This window comes from Castor canadensis, chromosome 18 (genome assembly GCF_047511655.1).
Source record: "Castor canadensis chromosome 18, mCasCan1.hap1v2, whole genome shotgun sequence".
Classification (NCBI taxonomy): domain Eukaryota; kingdom Metazoa; phylum Chordata; class Mammalia; order Rodentia; family Castoridae; genus Castor; species Castor canadensis.
Window position 1 is genome coordinate 2,590,950 of NC_133403.1, and position 21,707 is coordinate 2,612,656.

General features: G+C 51.6%; 1 protein-coding gene across 3 annotated transcripts; it reads right to left on the reverse strand.

Annotated features, from left to right (window-relative positions):
• Positions 1 to 52: 52 nt before the first annotated feature.
• Zmat5 (zinc finger matrin-type 5) lies at positions 53 to 21,527 on the reverse strand. Of its 3 annotated transcripts, XR_012443565.1 has the most exons (7): positions 21,379 to 21,527; positions 9,698 to 9,848; positions 5,759 to 5,821; positions 5,205 to 5,285; positions 3,455 to 3,566; positions 2,519 to 2,667; positions 53 to 256 (listed from the first exon to the last, which is right to left on the reverse strand). XR_012443565.1 is itself a non-coding variant. In XM_020156477.2 (6 exons), the coding sequence occupies exons 2-6, from the start codon at positions 9,822 to 9,824 to the stop codon at positions 127 to 129; spliced, it is 513 nt and encodes a 170-aa protein (XP_020012066.1). In that variant the 5' UTR covers positions 9,825 to 9,848; positions 21,379 to 21,527; the 3' UTR covers positions 53 to 126. The 3 variants fall into 3 exon arrangements, 2 of the variants coding, with proteins under 2 accessions (XP_020012066.1, XP_073917390.1); XM_020156477.2 differs by lacking the exon at positions 2,519 to 2,667; XM_074061289.1 differs by lacking the exons at positions 2,519 to 2,667; positions 21,379 to 21,527 and having other exon boundaries at positions 5,205 to 5,341; positions 9,698 to 9,775.
• Positions 21,528 to 21,707: the final 180 nt, after the last annotated feature.

The window sequence follows — 21,707 nt, forward strand, 5'->3', positions numbered from 1 at the left end:
GAGGCCAGGCCCAGGGTCTCAGAGGTACAGCAGGAAGGGAGCTGAATCTCCATAGTGTGAGCGACTGTCTTTATTGTGACTGACAAGAGAGTTGACCAAATGGGAGTCAGGCAGGGTCAAAGGAAGTCAGCCCCACTGGACTCTGGGCTGCAGGGGCCACCCCCCGGGTGGGGGCGCCCTCAGGGAGGGGGGCAGCTCCTGAACTGGCGGCCAGCCCATGGGGTACTGGAAGACGGTGGCTCTGATGGGTTCAGCCCTAGAGAGAAGGAGAGAGCAGAGCATCAGAGTGTGGCATGGCCTAGGTTCAGCTCCTGGCTGGGGGGAAGGTCAGCTGCCTACATGACCTTCTTGAAAGCAGAGCCCTGAAAACAATGCAGACCCCAAGCCAGCAACCTCCCCTCTAGGAACTGAGCCCAAGGAAACAGCGAGGTTATAGGCAGAGGCTGAGCTACAAGGATGGCCTTGAGAAAGTGGAAGTAGCCTCAGTGTCCACCTGTGAGGGACTGATGACATATGCATGCATGTGCACAGAGACGAACGCTAGCAGCCTGCGTGGAAATTCAGACTTATATGCACTAACGAGGAACAACGTACTATGTGACAAGGGAGAAAAAGCAGCTTATAAAATAATGTATATAGCATGATACTATTTTTGTTTAAAGATATATAACATATATAAATGCATAAAAAAAACCCTGGAAGTCACAGTAAACTGTTCACAGTGGTTGTGTCTATCTGAGCGGTGCAGGTATGGGTGGTGGTTTTACCCTTTATACTTTCAAAAGTTTTACGAGCATGCAAGCCTTTGAAATCACAAAAGAATATTCTCTAACTTTTTTTTTTTAAAAAGCCTCATTTCTCATGCTACTGACTGTCCTCACCATCCACCCCCAGACTCGGGACCCATTTGAAGTGCCACCCCAAGAAAGGCATCCTCTTTGCCTAGCTTTCTAAGGGAGCTACTGAGGCCCAGCGAAGCCACAGGCAGCCCCTCCTGAGTGTCACACTCTTGGACACTCAGCATGCCTGGCAGCTGCTTCAGCTTTCGGTGCCCTTCTCGGCTGTGGAGCACTTGGGACTCTCCCTGGAGCTCTCCAGGCAAGGTTGTGGGGTGGGGTGGGGGGTGCTGAGGTCAGCAGCTCTGAGAGTTTGCCTCACCCTGCCCACCCAGCCTGCCCCTCTGGGCCCGAGCTGCAGTACGGTGTTGACTTCCAGAAAGCCCTGAGTGCAGCCTCTAGGGCTCTGTCATGAGGGGACAGGGACATCCCCTGCTCTGAGGCTTCCTGCCTGCTGGAGAGGGCAGAACGAAGCTCTTGACATGATTTATGGTGCCGGGAAGATTTCATAAACTCCACCAGCTGCAGAGGAGGTGGGTGTGGGGGAGACTTCCCATGTGCAGGAAGGGACAGCCCCAGCTGCCAGCCAAAGTGGGTCTCCCTGTGGGGTCAATGACAGCAGGGCTCCCCCAGGGAGGGTGAGACCCTAGGGAGCCCCTGCTTCTGAGCCTCAGGTTCTTCCACCAGCAAACAGGGCAGATCCCCAGGCTGCTGGACCCAGCTACAGGGTTCAAGGCTCAGGCCAGCCCCTGGTCACCTAAAGCTCGCAACAGGAGGAAGGCATCTGAGTTTGCTCACTGGCACCTGGCCAGGGCCCCAGGATTGCCAGCCCCCGAGCCTCAGGCCACTCCTGCAGACCCTCACAGCAGAGGGGGACACACGTGTGTGCGAAGGACTCTGCTGAGGCTTCTCGTGGCCAGTCTGCCCTGTTCACAAGGACAGAAGCACCTTCCTGGCACCTGCCCAGTCATGGTTCTTATCAAAAGGAAATAGAGTCTTATGGGGGGAGGATGGGCAGAATAGCAGCACCAGCACGGAGAGGTGCATGGGAGATTAAGGGGGATAAAGACGCAATCAGAAGAACCAACAATGGAAGCCAGGACAGCTCTGGCCTGGCCGGCCAGGGATTAGTCTGCATGTCTGAGGTTTGAGACCAGCACTCCCTCCCCACTGCCACTGTCTGCTCTTGGCCGATCCCTCAGGGTCAGTCTGCTGAGGGGATGAGCAGATGCCACCAGGCTACACCTTTAGGGAGCCTCTGTGTCCCTACAAGTACAAGGACGGTTGGCCTGGCTCACCTTGGGGGGGTGCTGCCCTGCCTGTAGGGGTTGGATCCTGCAGGTCTGGGTGGGCCCAGGTGGGCCAGGCAGCCATCTGAGCCCAGAGGAAGGAACAGACATACAGAGAAGAGGAGGAGCTGCCAAGGTCCCCAGATCAGTCCTTACAAGGGGCCCATAGCACCAACACCCAGCAACAGTCCTCTGGGCCCTCAGGCAGTTGCGGTGTCCTGCTCAGGCTAGGAGGGGAAACGGGGCTGGAAGGGACGTGTGAGCCAGAGCTGCAGGCTGGGTGGGGCTGGGCCAGGAAAGAGGCATGGAGTCTGTTTCAGGCTAAGGAAATGGTATGACAGGGTCCCAATCATAAACACTGGCTAAGAGGCTACCAAGTCCACAGTGACTGACCCAGGTCAGATGTGAGAGGTGAGCAGGGGACTCCAAGGCCAGGCAGCAGCAGGTGCCCTCAGGCCTGAGGGTTGGGCCTGGTGTTTGGGAAGTTGTGCAGCAGAGGCCCAGGGCCCTGTAGTTTCAGGAGCTGTGGGGTGGAGGAGGAACTAGAGGAAAGGGGACATTCGTGAAGGGACTCTAGAGATGCCCAGGAGAGCCAGGGTGGACAAAGGGCATGGGAATGTACCCCTCAGTCCCCTTCTCTCCCCTCCCTCCTTTAGTCCTTGGTGATGGAGCCCAGGCACCCTGGCCTTTGTTTTTGGCTATGATGCTATGTGGCTACAGAAGCCACTGCCTGCCGCCCTGTGCCTCTGGGGGCAGATGTGAAGTATGGGCTGCAGAGGACCTGTGGTGGCAGGCGGCCGGCACCCCTGGGCTTCTGGCCCAGCCTGTGTGGGAGGTGAAGGGCTCTGTCTACTTCTGAGCATCCTGAATGCTCAGCACCCCTCCTTTAGGGAGGCAGTGGGACAATGACCTTGTCACACCTCAGTGCAATGCTGTGCCCTTGAGCCAGTCACAGCTCTCTGTGAGCCTCAGTTTCCCCTTCTGCAGGACCTTAGAGGGGACAGTGGATAGCAGGTACAGGGAGCTCAGCTGCCACAGCTGAAGGGCTTCCTTCCAGCAGTGGATATAGCGGTATAGAGTTAAATCTGTTTTGTCATCTGCCTCCCATTCAGCCACCATCCCCTACAAAGGGGAACAGGGAACAGGTGCCTCTGGCCAGGGCCTGGGGACCCACAGCTTCCAACGTGGCCCCACTCTCAGGAAACTCTATAGTGGCAGTCCACATTTGGTCCCTGGGCCCAGGCAGTTCACAGAAATGCCTCAGCTTCTGCAAAGGACAGGCTGGGGTACTGCTCCCAGTGGGGATGACAGGGAACCCTGGGGCTGTACCTGCCGCTGGGGGCTGAACTCAGCCGCTTGGCTCTCTTCTCTAGCCACTCCTCCAGATGGCCCTCGGGGAGCTCAGCTGTGTCCAGTGGCCACTCCCTGGCCCTCCTCTCCTCTGTTTTGGACAGGAAGAAAAGGAAGGTAAGGGGAACAATCTTGCCTGCCTGAATCCCAAAGCAGCAGGAACTGGTGGGTGCTGGGCAAACCATGGGATGCTGCAATGACCTTCTGATAAGATGCAGGCTGGTCTGCCAGGAGCAGAGCCACCAGCTGTCTCCTCTGTGCCACTGTCTCCCCAGCCCTTCTGTGCACTACCATCTCACACTCTGGATCTTGCTCTGCCTCCTGCTAAACGGAGAGTACACTGGCTGTCTCCTGAGCTTTGGGGAGCTGAAAACAGGGCAATGAGTGTAAAGAGCCCTCCCCTCAGGAGGGGGGGCAAGGATCCAAATCTGGGGTTCAGGAGCCAACACAGATCATAGAATGGGGTAGGATCTCAGGTCTGCCACCTGCTAAGTGTCTGACCCCAGATAAGCTGAGAGCCTCAGTTTTCCTGGTTTTTCTTCTCATACAGTGCTCACTGGACTAAAATCAAGCAATGAATGCACAGAGTTCACACAAGCTGGGTACAAGCAGGTTCTGGTGTCAGAGCGCCCAGCGCTCTGGGACGGGGCTTTGGGCCAGGGAATACAATCAAACTCACTGACCAACACTGCCTCCAACAGGAACAGCCATGTGCCAAAGTCACGGGAGATGTGGCAGAACCAGGATGGTCCACACTGCCGGCCCCAGTGGGCCTCACCCTACCTCTGTCTCCACTACATGTCTTCTCCAACTCCAAGCCTAGTGGCCTGTGCTCTCCCTACTGTGAGCCAACCTTCCCCAAAAGCCCATGGGCAGTGAAGAGCTGGTGAAGCCACCGCTGCCAGGACTCACTGGTCATTCCCACGAGGCCTCACTTGTGCCCTGAAAAAGCTCCTGGAGACCCTGAGGGGGTTCCAGCTGCAGCCACACCTCTGTTGGCTCCCCAGTTCAGGGCATGGAGTCCACAGGGTCTGACTAGGTGAGGGACAGGTGTGGCCAGTAAGGCTTATCAGGGGCTGAGGGCAAAGCCAATCTGCCCGGAGGCCACTGGATGGAGAAAAGTAAGCAGCAGCCCCCTGGGGAGCCTCAGACCACCAGGGTTCACATGAGGCCTCTCTGCTGGAGTGCTGGCCTACCATTTTGACACCTATTCAATGAGGGGCTACGGGAGAAGATCAGTAAGAACTGCTTTGTTCTGTAACTGGGCAGTGGGCAGTGAATTCCAGAGGCAGACATGCTGGTTTCTCCAGGAGCCAAAATCACCAGGCTGTGAGGACCCTAAAGCAAGGAAAGTGCTTTCTTCATCGCCATGGCCCCAAGGTGTGGTAGGGGAGCCATCTGAGGTCAAGTGGGGACTCCGAAGTTCCTCACTCAGGAAGGGATGGAAGGCACCCACAAATAACTAACTGCCCAGGCAGGGGCACTAAGGCACACTCTCGGGACTCCTGGGGGAAGCCATGTGTGTTTCATTTCAGACAACACAGCCATGTTCCTGACACCCACCCTAACTGGAGGTTCAGGAATCTCCCATCATCCTGCAGGCTGCCACACTGTGGCTGCAAGGAGGGAGAGGTGAGGAGGACAGGCCCAGAGCAGCTTCCTTGGTCTCAGATCCATACCCTCTCCCCACCCCATTCCCGCCTCCTCCAGGATCCCCACTGCAACGCACCCTCCACCTGGATGTTCAGCTCCTGCAGGTCTCGCTCTGACATATGGGAAAAGCGACAGTTGGAGCCAAAGTCACACTGGCCTGCAACAGGAGGACGAATTAGTCGCCATTCAGGAAGGGGCTACAGGCTGAAGGTGCTGTGATGACAAATTCCAGAGTTTTAGGGGTAGGGTTTTAGGGCCTGGAGTAGCAACCCCAGTCCAGAAAAAAAAAAAAAACAAGACTTTCTCTACACTCAGCAGCCACAGCAATCTGTATGGTCCATGGTGCCCTACTCATGACCCTCTGTGGGCAGTTCTTATGCTGAAGACCAAATCCAGCCAGAGCCTGTCAGGACAGGCTGCACAAGCCTCTGCAGGCTGCCCTGGCCACCTCCACGAGTTACATGTGGGTTCCTTAAAGGGTCATGCTTCCTCTAGGTCACTCACCTGGTGCCCTGCCTGCCCACCTGCCTTGCATGAGTAGCTGGAATGCTCTTCAGGAGGGCCTCAGTGGCAGCTTTACCAAGGCGTGGCTGGTCCCTGAGGGGACCTGAGTGGAGAATAGCACTTTACCTGTCAGGAGGAACTTCCTGCAGGGCCGTTTATTCTGCTCATCCAGCAAGATGGCAGCCGCATCTGTAAGAGAAGAGTGGGGCTGAGTTTAGATGGCTCCATTTCTCTTGGTGAGTTACAGAGGCATGGACTTCAGCTGGACATACTTGTGAGGAAAGAAAAGAGCTCTCCAACCTCCAAGGAGTGTAAGTTAGAGTTGATCACAGGTGGGGGTGTTAGGCAGAGGGATCCAAGCTGGAGAGGGATCCCACCCAGGATCAGCCAAAGGCAAGAAACAAGTCTGAGGTCAGAGCTTCTCCACTTTGGCTGCATTACCTGGGGAGTTAAAAATCCAGGCACCACTGACCGCCTTTATATTGTCTTTCTAACTTCCTGTGAATCTGTAATTATGTCTATCATGGGCCAAATAAAGACGTTTTGGTCAACAGGCTGCATACACAATGGTGATTCCATAAGATATATTGCCTAGTGATGTCATATCGATCTCGATATGTGATGGTTGCATAATGACAAAATTGCTCAGAACATATCCCTGTCATTAAGAGATGTGTGATTGTTTCAAAATAAGGATAAAAAAAAAAAATCCTGGTGTTCAGTGACTACCAGTATCTAGGACGGCTCTGCAGGCAAGATTGCAACCCCTGCTCTCCATTTTATCTCCTGACACCAGCTGCCCTGGATAGGACTTCCCTGCAATCATTCTGGATGATTAACCATTAAGCCTGGTTCCTCCTTTTTCTCCTACCTTTATTTTATCATATACTTACAGTTTTAAATTTTCTGTGCTTCTTGTAGTCAAAGTATCAATCAATCTATCAAAATCTGTAAGCTTGGCATGGAGGCACTACATGCCTGTAGTCCCAGCTACTTGGGAGGCTGAGCTGGAAGGATCGCTTAAGCCAAAGAGTTCAAGACCAGCCTGGGCAGCCTAGCAAAAACCAACAAGACAACTGGAGGCGTGGCTTAAGTGGTAGAGAGCCTGCTTTGCAAGTGCAAAGCCCTGAGTTTAAACCCTGTAACACCAAATAAAGTATCTGGGTAAGATGCCTGAGCATGGTCCCTGGACTCAGGCCTACTAGCCTCCCTGGATGAGGGGAGAGGCCAGGCTGGACTGGGTTTTTGCCCGCTACCTTTTCTAGAGGCTGCTGGAGTGCAGGGAAGGCCATGTGCTTCAGAGTCCATGAACCCTGAGCTCAAATCCCAGGCACACAAAAGCACAGGCAAGGTGCTCTCTTTTACTCCATGTAAATGGGAGGGAACTCCCACCTGGTAAGGCTGCCATGCAAATTTAATGAAACAATGAATGGAGAACACTTTTGCAGGTGAGGCTTTTGGATCCCAGCCCTGGTGGCACCTGAGAATCACCAGGAAAATGACAAGGGACCAGCCTGTGAGGCTTGGTGCGGCCTCAGCATCCTGGGCACCAGGTGACAGGAAGGGGCAGACAGCACTGAGTGCATTGTTCAGAAATGGTAGCAGCTCTTATTTCTTCCGTATAAGCCTGCTATGCAGTTCTAACACCCCATTCTGCAGAGGAGGAAAACTGAGGTTCAAGCAGGGAAATGACTGCCCAAAGACACACAGTTAGGAATCAGCTGTGTCAAGCTGGCCCCTGGTGTGAGTCTAGAGTTCCTGGTCTGTCCATGTGGTCGCTGACTTCCTAGAGGCCAGGTAAATGGCCACCCATGGCGACGCCTCTCCACAGGGTAGCTGGTGGCTGGTGGAATGGGCAGGCGAGTCTGCTGGGTTCGAGGTGGTCATTAGAGGACTTATGCAAGGGGCCCTGGCAGAGCCATGGCTGGAGCCAGCAGGGTGGGGAAGGGTCCTTCTGTCCACACCAGGCTTATCAGTCTCAGCCCACCCAGCTGGGGGTACAGACAGCACAGCCTGTCCTACCTGCCCTTCCTGGGGTGGGGGGGCGGCTAGTGGAGGATACATGAATGCTCCCAAGACCCCCTGAGCCTCGGACTAGTACAGCTTATGGCCAAGGGCTTGCAGACAAGCCTCCTGGCTGGGAGGCTTAGTGTGAGAGAAGAGTTCCAAGACCCTTTTCAGGTCTGTTTAATTCCTCAGAGCGGGAGAGCATCAGAATTGCTAAAAGCTCCATGGTGCCTCTGAAGGGTACCCAAGATCACAAGCCCCAGCCTAGGTCCTGCACAAAGAGACCCTGCTCCTCCCCCTGGTTCAAGGCTCCTGTGATCTGACTTGTCAGTTCTTCTTGCTTTATCTCCCAAAATGACCAGCTGCCCTTGGTGCTCCATGTTTATTTGCTCAGTCATTTAGCCGTTCATCTCCCAAACATTCATGGAGCATGGCCTGGATGCCAGGCACCATGCCAGGCTGAGGATTTAAGTGGAGAACAAGTCAGAGCTGGCCCTTCCTTCCAGTCCAGCAGCCACACTAATCCGTGTGGATATCAATAGGGTAAACGCTCACTATGTCGCCAAATGACCTGACCTGGCCCAGGGACGGAGAGGGTGTCCCTGGGGATTTGCTGCCTGAGCTGAGTTCTGAGGTGGAGGGGGAATGTCCTGGAGCAGAAAGGGCAGGAGGAAGGGCATGCCCGCAGAGAGGTCACACAGTGAGAGTATGGCAGGGCCAGGAGGAAGAGGCCACAGCACATGGAAGCCAGGCAAGCCAGGGGTTCTGTCTTAGTAGGCAGGCGTGAGGTCACTTAGAAGAGGGCCATTTTAGTCATCTTTGAATTTTTGGAGGCTGACTAGGAGCTGCGGATACCCTAAGTCCTCACTGAGTTGAATAAATGCACCCAAGGAAACAAAAGACGTGAGGTCAATCACTTGGAGGACACACAGACTTTGCTCCTACTTAGTAAGCCCTCCTGTGTGTGCTAAACAGTCATCACAGGATTACTGAGCCCTGTGCATCTCTGGGAGGTGAGTACTGTTGTGGCCATATTACACATGACAAAATTTGGGCCACAATGTTAGTGAGTGTCACCTCTTGCTCAGCCTCCTGAGGAGCTACCACCTACAGCTACAGAACTGTAGGACAGGACTGCAGAAGCATGCCACCCCAGCAAGTGTTTTATTGAAAGGGCCCCAGGTGATCCTAATTCACAGCCAGGTTGAGAACTGCTGCCTTACGCAGTCAGAGAGAAGCAAATGACAAGCTGTGGCAAGCACCTAGCATGTAGCAAGCACTCAATAAACACGCACTCCTTTCTTGTGAGTTCCAAATCTCAGCCCAGGAACTCTGTCTGCCTCTCTTTTCCTCTCTTTGGTTCCTTCCTCCAGGCACTGGGCCCTGTCCTGAAATCCTGCTCCAACCTGTGGAGCCCAGCTCATTCCAGGAGCGACAGGTCCACCCTGGCCATACTGCCAAGCTCCCTTTCCCTTCGGTCAGCTCAGCACAAGTACACACACCTGGGGTGTGTCCAGTCTTAGCTCATTCACCCCAGTGGCATCTGCTCTGAGAAGCCTTTCCCAAAGAACCTTCCCTTCCTCCCGCCATCTCTCCGAAGCTGGGCTATTCATCCCCCCGCCCCACTGACTGCCCCCTCTCCTTCTGCTCCCCTCGCACCAGGTGCTCATGGCTGCCTGCTTCTTTACAACTCTCAGCCCAGAGGAGTGTGCACCCCTATTTCTCTCCCTGTTTCAGCTGGTGGCTCAAACATCACCTGCGAGAGGCCTCTCCCACCCACAGAACCTCCAGAAGCTCCGTAGAGCACAAGAGGCCTCAGTCAAGGTGGCTGGAGAAAGGAGCTCCCGTTTTGGCCTACCTCTCTGAGGGCCCCTCTGCCCCTGGGGCTAGGAGCCCAGGCCTCTCTCTTTTATGTTTTTCTCTCTCTTTTCTTTGATGCTGGGAACTGAACCCAGTTCCTTCCTTCCTTTTGGTCTGCTGAGAGCCTGGAGTGTGGCTGATGCTACCTGTGTGATGTGGAGGAAGACCAAGCTCAGTCCAGAGCCCGGGAGCACCCACCTCGGAACATGTCGTACCACACCTTCTTGGCCTTAAGGTGCTGTAGCCCGTTCAGGTGCTTCTTTCGGTTGTGGAGGTTGTCCTGGAAGGAGCGGTCACAGTAGTCACAAAAGTATCGTTTTCCCATGGCCACTTACACCAGGTGCTGCGGCTGTGTGGAAAGCCACAAAATACTGGGTCAGACCACTGGAAAACAGGCCATGCGCCAAAGCCCCGGGCACAGGGGCCTGGCTGAGCCACCCCTGAACCAAGATGCCCACCCCATGAGGAGTTTGCAGCACTGACGACCTGGTCAACCAGGCCTCACTCTGGAGGGAATTTTTCAGTGCTTTTGATGTCCAGCTTCTGACCCCACCCAGTTAAAACAAGCTCAGCGGGGTGGCCTGGGCTTCGGCACTTTTTAAGGCTCCCAGGTAATTCTCATATGTAGCCAGGCTACAGGACCATCACCTTAAGCCTTCTGCCAGCTCCCCTCTTCCCCTATCCCTCCTCTGACCTTGTTCCCTGTTCTCTTCATGCTGGCCACACCAGCCTCCCCTTGGTTCCTCCACTCCCTGCTTTGTTTCTCCCCGTAGCACTTATCTCCTTTGAAGTAACAGATTACTTGTTATATTTATGGTCTTTCTCCCCCCAGCAGGACTATAAATCCATCACAGCAGGTATATTTTTACTAGTTTAGTGCTAGAGTCCCAGCACCTAAAGTGGTGCTTGGAACAGGAGAGACAATCATGCATTTTGGAATAAGTGAATTAATTTCCATTTCCCTTTGGGAAAACCAGGGCTCAGAGAGAGGAAGTGATTGGCCTAAAGTCATACAATCGGCAGTCACAATGTACGTGCAGGTCCCTGCCCCCCAAATCACACTGCTCAGTGCCCTCTCTCCTGGCCAGTTCCATGCCTGGGGAAAGAGGAGGGCTCAGCTAACAGTTTCCCAAGGAGATTACAAAATTCTCAGGGGACTGGTCCCCAGCCAGTCTCGGAGGGAAATGAGAACACTATAGTCTTAAGAGCCCTCAGTCTACCGCCACCATTCCTATTCCAGGAGCTCTGTGGGCCAAGGTGGATGGTGGTCTGTGACTCACAGCCAGCCTCTAGGTCCTCCAGCTCTGTGTACAAGACCTCAGAAAAGGTTCACCAGAGGCTGTCAAGTGGGACCTGCAAAGCCAGAATTCAGCCCAGTCCCTCACCCTGTGTTCTGTTCCTCAGGTCACAGGAGGGCCACAGGAGGATGGAAATGACTTCCCTGAGATCAGAAGACAACTGCCAAGGCTGCCAGCCAAAGCCTCAACTCCCAGGACCTGGCAAATAAGACTGAAGCTGGGACCTGATCCACTGAGCAGACAGAAGGGGAGTGCATTTTGAGAGGAAGAGACCGAGGAGAGGTGCAGAGACAAACGAGTCTCTGGACAGCTCCAGCAGCCAAGCAGGTTGATAGAGAAAGTTATTCCTGCAGCAGACAGGGACGGCAGCCATTAAGACAGGGGCTGTAATGGGATCAGGAACAGCCAGTCATTCCAAATGAAAACGTATAAAACCTCTATTCTCCCATTACTGCTGAGAAACTGCATCTCACACACACGAACTTGATATATTACATTTGGCAGCTCTAATACACCCTATCTTCCCAACAAACTTATAGGAATTGGATTGAAATTGTAAGAGATGAACATTTAACGGCCGAGCGCTTAACCAAGCCTTCACGAAGCTTGAAGCTCCAAGGAGCTGCTGGCGCTGGAGAGTAATGGGGAAGGGAGCGATGGAGGAGGGTGACCCCGTGTGAGACTGACACAGAACAGGGGCTCTGCGGCACACTGAGCTGATCCAAACCACACAGGGCAAGAGGAGCAGTGTGACCTTGGGCAAGTCCCCCTCTAGGCCTCTGCTTCACTGTGAGCCTGTGCGGCAGCGGGTCTGAGGAGCACGATGGAGAAGTCTGCAAATGCAAATGGATCATTAGGGATGGGGTGTAGCTCAGTGGTACAGCGCTTGCCTAGCATGTTCAAGGGCCTGGGTTCAATCCCTGGCACTGCAAAAACACTTAAAAAAGGTTATTAATTAAAAATAACACTATTAATGCCTGACATCCAGCAAGTGCTCAATCAAGGCTATTATGAGAGCTCGTGGTTATTGGGCGTTTACTACCTGTTGGCAGCAGGATAATTGCATGTCATTTCACTTAACCCTCAGGACCTGTGGGGTAGGGCCTGTGACTCCTTTTCAGATGACAGCACTGAGGCTCCTCTGTCAATGCCATGCCTAGTAGCAGGCAGCAAACCCACACTCCTACTCACTTACCCAAAGTCTCCTCCAACAAGTCATCCTGATGGCACCTGTCCTTTACTAATCACACCTCTGGGACCAGGCTGGTATGCACTATATACCCACTTACAAATGAGGAAACTGAGGCTCAGGTGCCTTACTTAGGTCACAGTGTAGGAAGGGCACAGCAGGTCTCAGGGTGGGAAAGCCTAAGTTCTTGCTGCCCTACTAACTATCTCAAACACCACCCCACCAGGAAATCTAGGTCACATGCCCCTCTGTCCGCTCAGACATGCTAGGAACCAAATAATGGCCTCTTAGTGCTAGGCGGTGTGTGTCCCACACACATAAGGCAAAATATCAATGACTCCATTTATGTCCTTGCATTAGCCTCAGCTACCCTCCCATAACCTTCTCTGCCCACCGTCATCTGGCACATGGGAAATGTTTGACCCCACGTTCTCATCCTAGCTCTGCCACGTTTGACTGTGACCGTCACTTGCCCTCTGTTTCCATATGTGTGAAGCTGCAGGAGGATGGATCTGAAGGTGCTATATCTGGTGGTCAGATGAGAAGATGCTCACAACAGCACCTCATCACTGCTGGGGACACAGTGAACATCAGGACCTGCTGTGGCCTGGGCTATGTGTCAGGGAGGCCATATGGGACAAGGGTTAAGAGCTGGGCTCTGGAGTCAACATCAGGGTTTAAATCCAGGTGCCACTGCTTTTTATTTCACTTCTGGCCTCAGATTTCTACTATGAAGACCAGGAGAGTGATAATGGGCCCCGCAGGGTCAAAAGGATGCATGGGTGCACCTGGCACAGGGTTGGGTCCACAGGAGGCCCTTAAGAAATTCTGGCCGTCAACGCCATCATTGGCATGGGCCTCCAGAAAACAGAGGCTCAGACGAGAAACCTCTGGGGTCAGCTGGTTCAAACTGCAGATGAGAAAAGTGAGGCCAGGAGCGGGAAGGAGGCTGCCTAAAGGCCACACCATAAGAAGCAGTGGGGGGACCGAACCTCAGCCTCACAGTGGGCCCAGACCCCTGCCCTGCATCACAGGCCCTGCCCAGGGATGGCATTAGGGACCCAGTGCTTCCCGCCTACTTCGCAGGCATGTACAAGCTCCATTCCTGTGCATGAGCTGGCCTTTGGGAGGTGACTTCCCCAGGTGTGAGCCCCTAGGCTCCTGACCCAAATGCTCCCGACTCTAGTGCCTGGGTGACATTAGGAAAAGGTGCGGTCTGCATCTGGCAGACACGCACTTGCCAAGCAGAACATTGGTTGGGTTTTAGCTTCGCTCACCCCTCGGCTGGCGTCCTTGCACACCTGTCCCACTGCACTTGGCAGCTCTGAGCCAGGAGTCAGGGGCTAGGGAAGAGGCAGAGTTGGAACATCTCTAGGTGGAGCAGACAGCAGCAAAGGGCGCTAAGCTGGCCTTCTCTGCCATGATTCAGCCTCATCCTCCGAGGGTGGCGTGTTCAGCAGTGTGCAGCATGTGAGCGAAGCCCTGTCCGGAACACAGAACGGTCTGGCCCCACTCCCCCGCCAGGAACACAGGTGGTGCCACCAACCCACTCCCAGGGACCAGGTCCACGGCTGCAACAGTGTCTGCTGGCTCCCCAGAGCTTTGCCAGGTAACAAGACTGAATCCTCAAGGCCAAGATAGCAGGACAACCCTCTGGGATTATTGGATGCTAACTCTAGTGACCTATGGAAAGTTAGTTGATGTCCTAGAGTCTGTCCTTATCTATTAAACAGAATCCCACAGCCGCTGAGGACTTACTGACATAGCAGAGCTACCCCTCAGTGTCCGTGGGGGAATACCAAAATCTTCAAACACTTAAGTCCTTATATAAAATGGCACAGTGTTTGCCTGTAACTGACTGAAAATTACAGTCAGGGTCAATGCCACCAGCCCCTTATACTTGGTTCTTCTCCAGAGCATGCTGGCTACTAGCCTGTGGATCTGTCTTTCTCACCAGGGCACAGGCTCCCCAAGGGCAGACTCCTGTCTGTCTGTCCAACTGCCTCTCCCACCACCAGGAAGAGGGCCCAGCCTGTCCCAGTGCCTGTCCCTGCAGAATGAATGGGCGAGTGGCCACAGCACCAAGACCTCCCATCCTCTGCTCGTCGCCAGTGCCTCCCAGCCCCCTTCCCTGCAGCCTGTTACAGAGATGCAGGGCATGAGGAGAGACAGCCAAGAAGCCTCGAAGGCAGGTCTGTCACTGCTACCCCTGCCTCATCCCACAGCAGAGCCTGCCTGCCCAGCCGGGCAGCTCCCTATGGTGCTAACCCCTCCCTGGCTGTTTCAGGGCACCTGACATTAGTCCCCCAGGCTCAGAGAAAAGATGACCACGTAGTCCAGACTCAGAGGCAGAACAGGAAAGAAGAGAGACTGGCAAGTGTGGCAAGGGGAAACAGCTTTCATTCTCTTATGCGCCCCCCTCGCCCTGTCCTCTGAGTAGGGATCAAGGGATTTATTTTGCCATGACGATACAGGCTTCCAAACACGGTTAATTTGTTTACAGCTAGGACAGACACCAAGAATAATGGTAACAATTATTGTTAGTGTCAATAATAGTATCACAGTAACAACAGCTCTTCACTGCTACGCTGTGGGGGGCCAGCCATGCTGAGGACCCCACGTCATCCGCTGGAGTTGTGGTGTCTTCACCACAATGCTGGCAAGTGGTAACCCAGAGCTGGTGTCCACATTCAGGTCTGGCTGACCCCAGAGCCCATTCTCTGCCCACACCACTACCCCACCGTGAGGCTGCTGTGGGCAGACATTTGTACTTGTCAGTCTGTTCCTTTCACTGTGTGCATCTCGGAGACGGAGCTAGCTTTGGCACAGGGCTAAAATAAACCAAGAGCTTGGCCTTGGCCAAAGATGTACACTGTAGGAATGCTGGACTTGTGCTCCCCACGTGCTGCCCTCAAGCTCAGCTGTCATTTCTTCTCATTATGGCGCCATCAGAGTGCAGGTAAACAATAAACTGCAGCCAGAGGCCTGCTTTATTGCACGCCCACGAGGAGCCCGGCAGTGTGCCAGTGCCACATGTCTGCCGTCTGGAGGGGATGGCATCAGAACCGGCCTGTGGGGGTGGCCCACAGACTGTGTGCTCAGGACCCTGCTCCATAGAAGTTCCAAGGAAACGCAGGTGTCTTCCCTGCTGCGGGCCCCCGTTATGGTAGGGGCCCCGTTCAGATGCCCCAGGATTTGGCTGCAACTCCACAGGTTTCTCAGTCCGACCTTGTTTGTATGTTTGTCTCCTTCTCCTTTGGGGTGAGGTGCATCTTCTTATTCCTAGCAGTCTTAGGTGGTGGGGACCCCGACAGCAATTTCTAATTTTGCAGGTCTGGGCCGGGGGCTTGATTCCAGAACAATGGCAGATGATGGACTGAGGAACAGAGAGAGCAAGAGCCAGTCCAAAGTCACACAGACCATTCCTGTCACTCCTTGGAAGTTATTTACCCTTCAACACAGAGAGCCCCTGGCTTAAGATGGCTCAACTGACACGTTTTCAATTTTATGATGATTTCAAGATGACACACTTTCCGTAGAAATTACACTGGTACTACTGAATTTTGATCTTTTCCCAGGCTAGTGATACATGGCATGATGTTGGGTTTCCGACCTAGAGAGTCCCTTTTCAAGCTGTGTCAGGGTTGGTCTGTGTGACCAAGAGAACAAAGCAGAGGTGACAGCATGTCGTTTCCAGGGGCAGGTTATAAAAACATGACAGCTTCCATCTTGGTGTCTCCCTTTCTGTGATCTTTTGGTCTAGGGGAAGCCAGTGCTGCTACATGGTGACCAGACTATAGTGAGATTCATAAGCCAGGAATTGAGACCTCTGCTCTCACAAGGTTCATGGAGTACATGCTGGGGTGGCTGACAGATATGCTCCCAGGAACAGCATCAGGTAACAAGCTTTACACCCACGGGTACCACAGGGCACCTGCACCATCCAACAGGAAATCCCTCCAAGGAAATGCTCAGAGATGACCACAAAGTTCTAGGAGAGAGTAACCATCCCTAATCTGAAAAAACGGAATTCTCCAAAATCCAAAACGTTGAGAGGACTGACAGGATGCTCAGAAAGCTTCGGATTGCACATCTTCTTATTAGGGAGCCTCACCTCCTGAAATCTAGGCAATAGGCCCAAATCTGAAAAACTCTGACATCGGGAACACTTCTGGTCCCAAGCACTTGGGCACCATTTGCACCTGGATGGTCACTGAAATGTAGCTTATCCTAAAACTGAAATTTAAACATCCGACAGTAGAAACAACTAAGAGTTACCACTGGCTGCTACAGGCCAGGCATGCTACTCCCACGTGGGGTGGGAGGGAGGGGTTCCATGACATAGTGCAGAAAGCCTGTGAGGTCAACTGTTACCCTCATCCTGCCCCACCCCCCCAACCAAAAAACAAAAAAAACATGGTCACAGACAGCCCACACTTGGCAAGGAGCAAGAGTAAGGTCTGAGCCACAGTTCAATGGTGTACCACTTGGCCATTAAAAGCAGGGCACAGTGGCACTTACTAGTCCCAGCTACTCCAGAGGCTGAGGCACTTGAGTCCAGGAGTTCAAGGCTAGCCTGAGCAACATAACCAGAACTCATCTCAAGTCAAAGGAAACCATTCCCTCGCTTGAACAAACGTTCACTCTATATTGCTGAAAGAGAGACAGCTCATTACCACAACCGTATGTACAATAATATAAAACCTTTTTAAGGAGAGAGAATCCTCCCCCCCACACATACACACAGACCAGAATAGACACAAAATATTTACTGTGGTTATGCCTAAATAATAGGATTACACATGGGCTTTTTTCTTGTTCTGTGTTTTTCTATTTTTCTAAGAAGTTGCTACATTGAGTGATTATTCTAAAATCTGAAAAAAAATTCCCTTCAAAAAAGTGGTGGCAGGCCAGGTGTGGTGGTACATGCCTGTAATCCCAGAATTTAAGAGGCAGAGGCAAGAGGAATATGAGGTTGAGGCTACAAAGCAACATCTTGTCTAAAACAAACAAAACCAGTGGTTCATAATCCCAGCTACTCAGGAGGCAGACATCAGGAGGATCGCAGTTCAAAGCCAGTGCCCAGGCAAATAGTTCCGTGAAACCCTATCTTGAAAATACCCTTCACAAAAAAGGGCTGGTGGAGTGGCTCAAGGTGTAGGCCCTGAGTTCAAGCCCTAGTACAGAAAAAAAATAAAAGTGGGCAATTTGTCAGACAGGGTCAATCCTGCCCCTCCTAAATGGCTCAGCTAGGGTGGTGGGTGAAAGGGATAGAGCACATGTTTCTCTCAGTTCCCATCTGAAGAATCTCTGGGGAGGTGGGAGGGTTTGTGGGAGAGCCCTGATTCCAACCAGACCTGGCCTACTAAGCCCCAAGGCTCAGTGAAGGTTGGCTGAGCCCAATTCCGGACTCCAGACATTGCAGTCTGGGGACCCAGTTTCTCATCTGATGATTACACGTCCCAGGAGACCAGTGTTTCCAAATAGGAAAGACAAAAATAGTCTGAAGGAGGCTCCTGAACTAAATATCCAGATTTCAAACCGCTTCCTTCTTGTGCCCGTAGACTAGGCTCCAAATACCATCTGCTCTTCTGTCACCACTATCCCTGCTGCCCAAGTCAGATCTCACCTCTTATCTGGACACAACCTCCTCTGTTGACCCCACCCTGGGCTACATCAGATCAACCCTCCAAAATCACCCAGCTCCCAACTGGAACTTTATTAAAAATAAGGTCTCCTGGAGGTGGAGTTCAGTGATAGAGCTGTTGCCTAGAAGGTGTGAGGCCCTGGGTTCCATCTCCAGCACCAAAAAAGAAAAGAAAGAAAGAAAAAAAAAAAGGAAAAAGTCTCCTGAGTCAAGTCCCAGATATTTTGACTTGGCAAATCTAGAGGGAGATCCAGAAATCTGGATTTTAACCAGTGAGTACAGTGTCCCCTAAAAAACAAAACCTAGAAGAAGGAACTTCCCCCCAAATCCCAAAGCGGCCTCTGCTGGAAACAGTTGTTCTGAGGAGACACAGGCCACTGCATTCATGTCACAGGCAGAAATCAGACTGATTATGAATAACCCTTGCTGACTGGAAGGGGAGCTCCAACTTGAGGCAAAGCACAATTTACAGAGGGGATAAAATTTTTTCTCCCTTCCTCCCTTTTTGGCAGTACTGGGATTTGAACTCAGAATCTTGCACTTGCCAAGAAGGCACTTGAGCCATGCCCCAAGCCCTTTTTGACTGCAGCTATTTTTAAGATAGGGTCTCATTTTTATACCTTGGCCAGCCTGGACCACCACCCTCCTATTTAGGCTTCCCACTTTAGCTGGAAAGACAGGTACATGCATAGTTTTTTAAATTTAGTAGTAAGTATAAAGCTGAGCACAGTAGTACACACCTATAATAGCAGCACTCAGGAGACTATGCAGGAGGATCTCGAGTTGAAGGCCAGACTGAGCTACATCAAGATCACTGTCTCAAGAAATGATCAAGCAAACAAAAACCCATTGTAGTTTGATGTTTTCATGTATTTTTAACAGGAAAAATTTGATGTGTTGAACAGCTGACAGTTAAGCATTATGATTCTAATTTAAAATATAAAAGTTAAAAAACAGGTAACTGATAAAATATGTCAGTTTCATTTTTATATCTTGATTTTTTGTTTTGGTGGGACTGGGATTTGAACTCAGGGCTTTATGCTTGCAAAGCAGACACTCTAGTGCTTGAGCCACACCTCCAGTCCATTTTGCTCTAGTTATTTTAGAGATGGGGGTCTCACGAACTATTTGCCCGAGCTAGCCTCCAACTGCAATCCTCCTGATCTCAGCCTTCCAAGTAGTTAGGATCACAGGCGTGATCCACCAGTGCCCAGCAACAAGGCAGTAATTGATATTAGACTTGTGATTTTCGGTTGAGAGGTTAGCAGTGATTGGAAATACTAGTTAGAATGACCTAGGGTGCTATCAGTGTTACATAAGGATGCTCCCCATATTCTGATATTATGTCAGAAACAGAAACTGTTTCTTTCTTTATTATTTCTTCATTTGTTTGAACTCAGGGCCTCCAGCTTTCTAGGCACGTGCCAGGTCCCCCCACCCCACCCAGTTTTTCCTTGTAGCTCTTCAGACAAGAGTCAAAGATTGACATAAGAGAATTTGACTAAGTCTATAAAAAAGTATTGAAATGTTTGCAAGAACTTGAAATTCAGTATTAGTTTAATGAATTAGATTTGCTGGTAACTAAGTATCCTGGGGGAACTTATGCTTGCTAAGTTATGCATCTTAAGTGCTTAAAAAGAAAATCAAATATATTAAATTTATAAATGGAGTTAAAATGTCTAAGGGAATGTAATTAAGATGTAAATAGAGATGAGTTTAGTTTGTTCAACTTGAGTTCAAACACTAATCAAAGCCAAAGTCAAAGTCATTTTCCTTACTTTCCTAGATTTATGTACAGAACAATTACTAGGTTGAAAATGATGGCTGAAAGACAGTTAGGTTTCGAAAATTTTTTACTACAAAGTGAGAATTTTAAAAGGTAAAAATACATTAAAAAGCCAAACAAAATAAATCACACCTTTAACTCCCTGTGACTTCCCGGCTGATCTCACCTAAAATGATCCCCTCCCCTTTGAACGTCCCATCAGCCATGTGTGTTTGTTGAAGGTTTGACAGCTGATAGCAAAACCTAAGTAGTCTTTCCCTGCAGGTTCACAACTTCCAGCCCCAAGCAATTCCCAGAAAGTTCTGCAAACAGTAAAGAGACCATAATAAGGGTACCATCCTCAATGGGAACACTTCTCGCTTTCTTTTCCGGTTCCCTAACCAGGCATTGTTGTTACTTTTCTTTTTTTTTTCTTTCTTTTTTCTTCTGGGTGCTCGGGTTGAATTCAGGGCCTCAAGAGCCACATCCTGTTCTTTTTGCTTTGTTTGTTTTTCAGATAGGATCTCCAGCTTTCGCCCTGGCAGGTCTCAGGTCACCATTCTTTTGTCTCCACCTCCAAAGTAGCTGGGACCAAAGGCAAGCACCACCACCCACATTTTTTTTTTTTTTTTTGATACAGGGTCTTGATAACTTTTGCCCAGGCTGGACTTGAACCATGATCCTCTCATCTCTGACTCTCTCACAGCTGGGATTACAGGTATGCACAACCACACCTGGCCCCTTATTGTTACTCTTCACAGATGAATTAAAATAGGGCCCAGTCAGATCCAATCAGGGCCCTGCAGAGGCAGAGCCAGGCCTGGAAATCAGTTCTTGGTTTGAATGTCACCCTATCTCCAAATTCTCTAAATTCCATTCTCATAACCCCATTTGCCTGGGATGCCCCTAGGTATCTAAGGTCAGCTCAAACAAAACAGAACTTCAGATTATTCCTGTGGATTTTAAGTCCCTTATTTCATTTTTATTAGCTTGTTCTGTCTGCCCTTCGTCCCAAAATACATCCTAAATCTGATCACTACTCTAATCCACACTTGAATCTAAATCTCCAACCTCCCTCATCTGATCCATGTCAATACATCCCCTCTTCTCCACTCCATCCTCCAGAGAACAGCCAGAATGATGACATTAAAATGTAAATTAGATCTTGTCACATCCCTGCTTAAAACCCTTCAGCGGCTTCCTAGTGCACTTAAATAAGACTCTTTACCGTGGCTTACAAGGCCAAGCTTTGAGCTGACCCTGGCTCACCTCTTCCTCCTCCCCTGTCCACTCTACTCTCCTTCAACCATCCCAGGACTGCAGTGGCCTCACAGAGCCTTTGTCACCAACGTTTCCTGTGTGACCCGCGACTGTAATAATCATCCAGATCTCCAGTGAGTGTCACCCAGGCTAACTCGGCACCATCACGGCCTCCCCAAGCATCCGGTCTTCGGTTCTACAAAGCACTACTCATTTGTTTGTAGAAGCATCAGGACCTCCCCCTCCGCCCATTCCCAGTAGACTCGGGGCTCCAGGACAGCAGGGACTTCGCAGCTGCTGGGACCCAGAAAACATCTGTAGAACGGCCCCGACTCCAAAGCCCAAAGTTCCATCTATTCCAAAGCAAGGGAAGAAGTCACGCCAGGTCGCCCGCCTCCAGGCTCAGGTTCTTGGCTTCGAAGCCTGGGGGGGCCCGGGACGGGAAGCACGTGCAGAACCGTCCCTTCCCCCCCCAGGCGGTTTTGAAGCGTCAGGCCTGGGACTCAAGTTCAGCCATTTCTAGACGTGTCCTATGGTAGGCTGAAAAAAGTAGGCGGAGAGTCGAGCCGGAGTCCCGAAAGCCCAAATTCCCTCGGTCTTATACCCACTCCCCAACTCAGAAAGTGGCAGGTCGCGCGGATTTAGAGCGAAGAGCCCACGTCTTCCTGTGTAGGGACAGAGACCAGAGCTCGCCCCTCCACGTCCCGCCAAAGAACATACCTGACTCGGCGGGGCCCGACGGCTCCCGGCTCCTCCTCTTGCGCCCTCGCTCCGCGCACTGCCTGCTGGGATTCGTAGTCCTTCCTCGCGTGTCAGCTTGCTCTTCAAAGAGCTTCAGGAAGCTAAATCGAGAGAGCTCAGGGGGAGAGTGGGAAGTGCGTGGGCTTCTGGGAGTTGTAGTTTTAAATATTCAAACAGCAGGCGATCATTGGAAAGAAAAACTGGATAATAAATCTTATCAAATTTGCGATGTGAAGCTAGGAATCTTATGATAGGTTTTTTTCTTCTATGCAGGTTAGTGGTTACCTCTGTGGTTCAAAACAAGCCCA

Coding starts and splice junctions, on each gene's coding strand:
- Zmat5 (XM_020156477.2), bottom strand. CDS start 9,824: ATGGGAAAACGATACTTTTGTGACTACTGTGACCGCTCCTTCCAGGAC. Junction 5,822..9,697: donor GTGGTACGACATGTTCCGAG/GTGGGTGCTCCC, acceptor CTTCTCTTACAG/ATGCGGCTGCCATCTTGCTG. Junction 5,286..5,758: donor CAGGAAGTTCCTCCTGACAG/GTAAAGTGCTAT, acceptor CTCCTGTTGCAG/GCCAGTGTGACTTTGGCTCC.